The 9,694-nt window shown below is 41.4% G+C and overlaps 1 protein-coding gene across 1 annotated transcript in view; it reads right to left on the bottom strand.

The window, feature by feature from the left end:
- Nucleotides 1-3,458: 3,458 nt before the first annotated feature.
- The window catches only part of LOC129506962 (uncharacterized), a 29,845-nt gene continuing 23,609 nt past the window's right edge, over nucleotides 3,459-9,694 (bottom strand). Inside the window, exon 7 of the mRNA XM_055321045.1 lies at nucleotides 3,459-3,598. Coding sequence (XP_055177020.1) covers nucleotides 3,459-3,598 — 140 coding nt within the window. The remainder of the gene's footprint in view (nucleotides 3,599-9,694) is intronic.

Below are 9,694 nucleotides of genomic sequence, written 5' to 3'. Positions count from 1 at the left end.
AAATTTCTCCAAAGAAGACCTACACATGGCCAACAAGCACATGAGAAAATGCTCTACATCCCTTGCCATCAGGGATGGCAAATCAAAACCACAACGAGATACCACCTCACACCAGTGAAAAATAACAAGATAGAAAACAACAAACGTTGGAGAGGATGTGAAAAAAGGCAAATCCTCTTGCACTGTTGGTGGGAATGTGAACTGGTGCAGCCACTCTGGAAAACTGTGTGGAGGTTCCTCAAAGAGTTAAAAATAGAGCTACCCTACGACCCAGTAATTGCACTATTGAGGATTTACCCCAAAGATACAGATGCAGTTAAATGGCAGGACATGAGCACCCCAATGTTCATAGCAGCAACGTCCACAATAGCCAAACTGTGGAAGGAGCCTCAGTGTCCACGAAAGATGAATGGATAAAGAAGATGTGGTCTATGTATACAATAGAATATTCCTCAGCCATTAGAAATGACAAATACCCACCATTTGCTTCGATGTGGATGGAACTGGAGGGTATTATGCTGAGTGAAGTAAGTCAATCGGAGAAGGACAAACATATATGGTCTCATTCATATGGGGAATATAAAAAATAGTGAAAGGGATTATAGGGAAAAGAGAGAAAATGAGTGGGAAATATCAGAGAGGGAGACAAAACATGAGACTCCTAACTCTGGGAAACAAACAAGGGGTGGTGGAAAGGGAGGTGGGCATGGGGATGGGGTGACTGGGTGATGGGCACTGAGGGGGGCACTTGACAGGATGAGCACCAGGTGTTATACTATATGTTGGCAAATCGAACTCCAATAAAAAAATATACAAAAATAAATAAATAATAAATAAATAAAAAGAGATTCAGTTGGTTTCTTTGATTACAAATCTAATCCATTGGATTGTTGAGAGAAATAGACAGGACTTATTTTCCTTCAAACACAGTTGGAGGGATGAAAATTAGCTCATCATTTAGTTTCATTGGAACTAAACATAACTTGTCCAAATGTATTTGTTCTTACATCCAGGACATGGGGATGTTGGCAAATGACAGCTGTTATGAATAATTTGACAGTGCTAATATATTAGAACAGTTTCTGGCACATTGTGGGTATTTAATAACTGCTGAACGAATCAATGAGTAAAAGAGTGCAGAATGCAATAATATTGTAGAAACTTTTATCTTGCTGTTCATTGTTTTTCCATGTATAGTGTAGCCAATAATGCCTTGAGACCATTCATGAACATGAATAGAATATGTCTTTTCTATATATAAAATCTCTTTACAAATATAAATGCCTTTGAAAAGTTAAGTTTACTGCTCAAAATGATTCATGATGTGGATATTGATTACATGTGGCACTCGTTTCTTTTTGCCCCTTTTTTTTGCCAGAAAGCAGCAGTGATGAAACACAAGGCCAGTGGGGTGGAGGCCAAAGGCCAAATTCCTGTGCCACTGCCAAGCTTTGCAAGGAAAGAAACAGCTTTTGCCAGTCTACCCCTGCCACCCCACCAACTGAGCCACTGCAGTGCAAATGTGTGCCGTTGGAGAAGAAGGGAGCTTCTGGGTCTGTGTTTGGCCTGGTACAACTTGCACCCTCATGGGGAGAAACAATCCAAATCTCCCTCCCATTGGTGGTAAATAAGATCACCATGTCTGTCATCTCTGCTCATGAAAAATAACCAGTTAGGGAAGTGCAAGTCCAAACCATTCTGCAGAATTTAGTGAGTCACAGTGCCCTGTTAGATGGTAGGAAGGCTGATGCTGCTTAGTACAGGGATTTCCTCCTTTGGGCCTGCATCCAAAATTCAAACAGAACCAAATTCTTTTCTCTGAATGGAAAACAAATTCCTCAGAGTAAGGGTGAGTACATGCTCAGCCCCCGGTAATACTTGATCCACCCCAGCTGTATTCACCCCAACCTATTTTTACTTAACATTTCTTTAAAACAAAAACAAGCTGACAGTGACTACTTTTTTTTTTAAGAGAAGGAGAGAGAGGGAGAAAGGGAAGAGACAGAGAGAATCATCTTAAGCAGGTTCCACACCCAGCACGGAGCCTGATGCTCGGCCCAATGCAGGGCTCTACCTCAGAACCCTGAGGTCCGGAGCTGAGCTGAAATCGAGAGTCCAACGCTTAGCTGACTGAGCCACCCAGCTGCCCCTGACAGTGACTACTTTAATTTACTCCCCTCTGTCTCAGGGAACTTAGTGGTGGCATAGCAAATCCAGTTGTGCCTGAGAGGCAGGATGGTGTAGAGAAGGAGAATCTCTGGGTATAATGTCTCTCTCTGAAAAATGCTGTGTGACTCCCCAGAAAGCCACTTAACTTTTCAGAACCCAAATTTCTTCATTGCTCTAATAGAGATCATAATACTCATTTCCTAGTTGTACTGTAAAGGTCAACTGGGAAGAGTGGTGAAATAGAGGAACTTAGTACACTTAGTAATAAATATTACTGCCTATTGTCTCAGCTTCACTTCTGGATATTGAAAGTCACTAAAACACTAGAATGAGAGCCCCCCTGGGGGAGAACCTCCTCGTGTTAGGGATCTCCCCTTCTGCCATTGCCTCCTAAGGATCAGATACATATTTGTGACAGCTGTACACCTCCTCTGGAAGCCACTTCACAGATCCATATGGACTCACCCAGCCTTGTGCTTCTTCCCATTTTCTCTCTGGTTGCTTGCCAAGGTCCACCAATTGTCCCTGACTTCAGAATCCTTATCACCCTCCTTGAACTGGCTACCCAGACCCATCAAATTTCCCTCCAAAAAAGACTATCTTTCTATCTAGAAAGATAGACTATCTTTCTATCACTGAACTCTGTGTTCTGCCTTTTATCTTCTTTTGTCTGATCTACTGTAATAGCCTCCAAACTGGTCTCCCATCATCCAGATGTTCCTCTTTCTAAAGCATATTCTGCAATGCTGTCAAGGTTCTTTTCAAAAATCCCATTCTCAGGGATCCCTGGGTGGCACAGCGGTTTGGCGCCTGCCTTTGGCCCAGGGCACGATCCTGGAGACCCAGGATCGAATCCCACGTCAGGCTCCGGTGCATGGAGCCTGCTTCTCCCTCCGCCTGTGTCTCTGCCTCTCTCTCTCTGTATGACTATCGTAAATAAATAAATAAATAAATAAATAAATAAATATAAAATAAAACTATATTAAAAAAAATAAAAAAATAAAAGAAATTGTAGGGACGCCTGGGTAGCTCAGTGGTTGAGCGTCTGCCTTTGGCTCAGGTTGTGATCTGGGGGTCCTGGGATTGAGTCCCGCATCGGGCTCTGGGCAGAGAGACTGCTTCTCTCTCTGCCTGTGTTTCTGCCTCTCTTTCTGTGTTTCTAAATGAATAAATAAAATCTTTTTTAAAAAACAAAATAAAATAAAATGAATTGTAATTAAATCATTGTCCCTACGATTTAAACCAAGCATCTAGTTTTAGAACGCGAACAAATAAAACCTCTTTTCTACTCACCATATTAAAATCTGAGTGAATTCCAACAAGCCATTTTCTCCTTCTTTTCCTTTTCCATCTATGCCATTATCTGCCAAATACAATTTCACTAACCAAGGACCAGCTTCAGTCAAATCTTTCATCTTTTTCTTGATTCCTATCAGAAAATAATATTTTATTATTTTTAGACTATAGCTCTCCCATTTGCCACCAGCTAAGTTGATCTTATTTTTTTAAAACTGTACTTATTTGACTGGTGTGAGTAGATGCATTTTGCAGTATAATGAAGGAAATACATACAATTTAAGAACTCCTTTAAAAAAATACTTTATTCTTTACCATAGCAAGCCCCAGATTGCTCTGTATGAAAGGAAATCTCACTTAAGATTTAGACTGTTACCTTTACTTTGGCTAAAGAGGAAAATCAATGTCTTTAGAAATTTCCTGGTAGAAGATAAATGAGCTGCCCACTGATCCTGGGGAAGTGATAGTCCTTATCCAGGGATTCAGCTCTTTAAAAGAACCTGCAAAGCTGTCACATTTTTTGAGCCCTAGAAGAGCAAATTTGAAGGAGAAAGAACCATCTTGCCTTTGTGGACTTCCCGACTGAGGTCAGTGGTCCTGGAGTCTGATTCATCCCCATTGGTCTATTCAGCTTTCATAAAGTTCAGTGTCAGTGCTGCAGCAAGGCATACGTACACATTTAATTATACCAGTTCAAATTTAAGAGTTTGGCGAAGAAAAAGACAGGAAGAGGATGGAAAAGGAGAAATAGCCATAGACATAATGTCAGCTCATCCACTCAGTAAGTATGAGATGAGAGATCTGAATCTGGTCTCAAAGCCAGATGGCTTCCCAGAGGCTTCCAACTATTCAAAGTTATATACAATATAACCCCCTAAACACTAGCTGACTACTTCATCTGGGGCTTAACTGACAAACAATGATCTGTTCCAAAGCTGGCCAGAAACTGCACAGGACTTAGAAATAATATACCTATATGTTTATTGTGTGGGCAGTTTAAGGAATTATAAAGAATTACTTAGCTATAAACTAATTCTGCTTAATATGCTGACTTAAGAACCTAACCAAAGGGTAGATGGGATTTTTTGTACTTGATTTCATTCAGCATTCGACAAATATTTTTGAGCTTTACTATATGCCAGGCTGGAAACCCAACAGGGAACAAAAGAAACAAAACTCCCTGCCCTTTTGAAGCTAACATGAAGTGAATGCTATCTAGTGCATAGGAAGAGCAAAGAAGAGAGAAGAGTCAATGATAACCAAGTATAAGTTTTCAAGTCATGAAAGGGAAATGACTTTTTAGGGAAAGGTGAGAAATCTGGACTTTGGCCCATTCTAGTGTGCCAGTTAAAAAAAAAAAGTATGCTTTTAAAAGAGATTCAAAAGACCTCGAATAGCCAGGGGAATATTGAAAAAGAAAACCAGAGTCGGGGATATCACAATGTCAGATTTCAAGCTGTACTACAAAGCTGTGATCATCAAGACAGTGTGGTACTGGTGCAAAAACAGACACATAGATCAGTAGAACAGAATAGAGAACCCAGAAATGGACCCTCAACTCTATGGTCAACTAATATTTGACAAAGCAGGAAAGACTATCCACTGGAAAAAGGACAGTCTCTTCAATAAATGGTGCTGGGAAAATTGGACATCCACATGCAGAAGAATGAAACTAGACCACTCTCTTTCACCATACACAAATATAAACTCAAAATGGATGAAAGATCTAAATGTGAGACAAGATTCCATCAAAATCCTAGAGGAGAACACAGGCAACATCCTTTTTGAACTTGGCCACAGCAACTTCTTGCAAGATATGTCTATGAAGGCAAGGGAAATAAAAGCAAAAAATGAACTATTGGGACTTAATCAAGATAAAAAGCTTCTGCACAGCAAAAGAAACAGTCAACAAAACTAAAAGACAACCTACAGAATATGAGAAGATATTTGCAAGTGACATATCAGATAAAGGCCTAGTATCCAAGATCTATAAAGAACTTTTAAAACTCAACAGCAAAGAAACAGACAATCCAGTCATGAAATGGGCAAAAGACATGAACAGAAATTTCTCCAAAGAAGACCTACACATGGCCAACAAGCACATGAGAAAATGCTCTACATCCCTTGCCATCAGGGATGGCAAATCAAAACCACAACGAGATACCACCTCACACCAGTGAAAAATAACAAGATAGAAAACAACAAACGTTGGAGAGGATGTGAAAAAAGGCAAATCCTCTTGCACTGTTGGTGGGAATGTGAACTGGTGCAGCCACTCTGGAAAACTGTGTGGAGGTTCCTCAAAGAGTTAAAAATAGAGCTACCCTACGACCCAGTAATTGCACTATTGAGGATTTACCCCAAAGATACAGATGCAGTTAAATGGCAGGACATGAGCACCCCAATGTTCATAGCAGCAACGTCCACAATAGCCAAACTGTGGAAGGAGCCTCAGTGTCCACGAAAGATGAATGGATAAAGAAGATGTGGTCTATGTATACAATAGAATATTCCTCAGCCATTAGAAATGACAAATACCCACCATTTGCTTCGATGTGGATGGAACTGGAGGGTATTATGCTGAGTGAAGTAAGTCAATCGGAGAAGGACAAACATATATGGTCTCATTCATATGGGGAATATAAAAAATAGTGAAAGGGATTATAGGGAAAAGAGAGAAAATGAGTGGGAAATATCAGAGAGGGAGACAAAACATGAGACTCCTAACTCTGGGAAACAAACAAGGGGTGGTGGAAAGGGAGGTGGGCATGGGGATGGGGTGACTGGGTGATGGGCACTGAGGGGGGCACTTGACAGGATGAGCACCAGGTGTTATACTATATGTTGGCAAATCGAACTCCAATAAAAAAATATACAAAAATAAATAAATAATAAATAAATAAAAAGAGATTCAGTTGGTTTCTTTGATTACAAATCTAATCCATTGGATTGTTGAGAGAAATAGACAGGACTTATTTTCCTTCAAACACAGTTGGAGGGATGAAAATTAGCTCATCATTTAGTTTCATTGGAACTAAACATAACTTGTCCAAATGTATTTGTTCTTACATCCAGGACATGGGGATGTTGGCAAATGACAGCTGTTATGAATAATTTGACAGTGCTAATATATTAGAACAGTTTCTGGCACATTGTGGGTATTTAATAACTGCTGAACGAATCAATGAGTAAAAGAGTGCAGAATGCAATAATATTGTAGAAACTTTTATCTTGCTGTTCATTGTTTTTCCATGTATAGTGTAGCCAATAATGCCTTGAGACCATTCATGAACATGAATAGAATATGTCTTTTCTATATATAAAATCTCTTTACAAATATAAATGCCTTTGAAAAGTTAAGTTTACTGCTCAAAATGATTCATGATGTGGATATTGATTACATGTGGCACTCGTTTCTTTTTGCCCCTTTTTTTTGCCAGAAAGCAGCAGTGATGAAACACAAGGCCAGTGGGGTGGAGGCCAAAGGCCAAATTCCTGTGCCACTGCCAAGCTTTGCAAGGAAAGAAACAGCTTTTGCCAGTCTACCCCTGCCACCCCACCAACTGAGCCACTGCAGTGCAAATGTGTGCCGTTGGAGAAGAAGGGAGCTTCTGGGTCTGTGTTTGGCCTGGTACAACTTGCACCCTCATGGGGAGAAACAATCCAAATCTCCCTCCCATTGGTGGTAAATAAGATCACCATGTCTGTCATCTCTGCTCATGAAAAATAACCAGTTAGGGAAGTGCAAGTCCAAACCATTCTGCAGAATTTAGTGAGTCACAGTGCCCTGTTAGATGGTAGGAAGGCTGATGCTGCTTAGTACAGGGATTTCCTCCTTTGGGCCTGCATCCAAAATTCAAACAGAACCAAATTCTTTTCTCTGAATGGAAAACAAATTCCTCAGAGTAAGGGTGAGTACATGCTCAGCCCCCGGTAATACTTGATCCACCCCAGCTGTATTCACCCCAACCTATTTTTACTTAACATTTCTTTAAAACAAAAACAAGCTGACAGTGACTACTTTTTTTTTTAAGAGAAGGAGAGAGAGGGAGAAAGGGAAGAGACAGAGAGAATCATCTTAAGCAGGTTCCACACCCAGCACGGAGCCTGATGCTCGGCCCAATGCAGGGCTCTACCTCAGAACCCTGAGGTCCGGAGCTGAGCTGAAATCGAGAGTCCAACGCTTAGCTGACTGAGCCACCCAGCTGCCCCTGACAGTGACTACTTTAATTTACTCCCCTCTGTCTCAGGGAACTTAGTGGTGGCATAGCAAATCCAGTTGTGCCTGAGAGGCAGGATGGTGTAGAGAAGGAGAATCTCTGGGTATAATGTCTCTCTCTGAAAAATGCTGTGTGACTCCCCAGAAAGCCACTTAACTTTTCAGAACCCAAATTTCTTCATTGCTCTAATAGAGATCATAATACTCATTTCCTAGTTGTACTGTAAAGGTCAACTGGGAAGAGTGGTGAAATAGAGGAACTTAGTACACTTAGTAATAAATATTACTGCCTATTGTCTCAGCTTCACTTCTGGATATTGAAAGTCACTAAAACACTAGAATGAGAGCCCCCCTGGGGGAGAACCTCCTCGTGTTAGGGATCTCCCCTTCTGCCATTGCCTCCTAAGGATCAGATACATATTTGTGACAGCTGTACACCTCCTCTGGAAGCCACTTCACAGATCCATATGGACTCACCCAGCCTTGTGCTTCTTCCCATTTTCTCTCTGGTTGCTTGCCAAGGTCCACCAATTGTCCCTGACTTCAGAATCCTTATCACCCTCCTTGAACTGGCTACCCAGACCCATCAAATTTCCCTCCAAAAAAGACTATCTTTCTATCTAGAAAGATAGACTATCTTTCTATCACTGAACTCTGTGTTCTGCCTTTTATCTTCTTTTGTCTGATCTACTGTAATAGCCTCCAAACTGGTCTCCCATCATCCAGATGTTCCTCTTTCTAAAGCATATTCTGCAATGCTGTCAAGGTTCTTTTCAAAAATCCCATTCTCAGGGATCCCTGGGTGGCACAGCGGTTTGGCGCCTGCCTTTGACCCAGGGCGCGATCCTGGAGACCCAGGATCGAATCCCACGTCAGGCTCCGGGTGCATGGAGCCTGATTCTCCCTCTGCCTGTGTCTCTGCCAATCTCTCTCTCTCTCTCTCTGTGACTATCATAAATAAATAAAAAAAAAAATCCCATTCTCATCATGTCCTTGTCTTGCTTCAGAGGAATCATGGCTCCCGCTCTGCACACAGGAGAAAGCCTAACTCAACAACATTCATGGCTTTGGGCCACATGGGCCCACTGGCCTTGTCAGCTACACCTCCAGTCACTCTCCCAATGACCACCCTGCAGTGAACATCAAATTCCCCATACGTACATACATTGAACACTTTGGGTACTTTCACCCCCTGACCCTTTGCTCATGTGGTCCCCTTTGCCTAGAATGCCCTCTCTTCCCCAGTTGATGAACCTCTTCTCAGTTCTCCTAGTGAGAGCTCTATTTCCTATGTGGGCCAGCACTCAAAGGTCAAATGTAAACTTTCATGGAACCAGAAGTTCCCCTGGAGAGGCTCCTCATCTTCTCCTTCACTTTCTGGCCTCTCCTGAAACCACCAGAACAGGTGGCATCACACATTCTGTTGGACATCAGATTATTTTGCTTAAGGTGTACTCAAATGTTCAACTGTGGATGCCAGGTCCTGATAGGACCTTCTTCTTAATAAAGTTGATTTTTTAAAAAGACTTGTTTGAAATAGCTTCTTTCCATCAACAAGGAACATGTGTGATTTCCTGTGTAAAAACCAGACATTTATACACCAGAACAGAAACTCTGTTAGCTTGATTGCAGTACTTAAGGAAGCAAAGTGTAATTAGTGTTGGATGATTCACACCTTGGACCTTGGAACCTGTCCACAAAGGTTTCCACTATTTGGCTATCACTCCAGGATAAAATCCCCAAGTAAAACAATCTCAGGATTATAATCAGTAACTTCCTGATTTGGAACTAATAAAGCTGTCTTGAAGATTACATCTTGTCTTTTGAACCTGGCCCTTGCATTCCTTAATGCCATAGTGTTCCTATGGACCAGGACTATGTTATAAACAATAATCCCTTACTTGGGGAAGGGAATTTGGCACTTGGGTGGCATCGGTACTGTAGCAAAGGTCTGATTGATCCCAAGCTTGCGCACTGACCGTTTTATGGTTGGATTTTGCTCCTAGTATA

The sequence above is a fragment of the Nyctereutes procyonoides genome, unplaced genomic scaffold (genome assembly GCF_905146905.1).
Source record: "Nyctereutes procyonoides isolate TBG_1078 unplaced genomic scaffold, NYPRO_anot_genome, whole genome shotgun sequence".
In the NCBI taxonomy this organism is placed as follows: domain Eukaryota; kingdom Metazoa; phylum Chordata; class Mammalia; order Carnivora; family Canidae; genus Nyctereutes; species Nyctereutes procyonoides.
The sequence above is the reverse complement of the archived record's forward strand: the minus strand, read 5'-3'. Positions and strand labels throughout refer to the sequence as shown.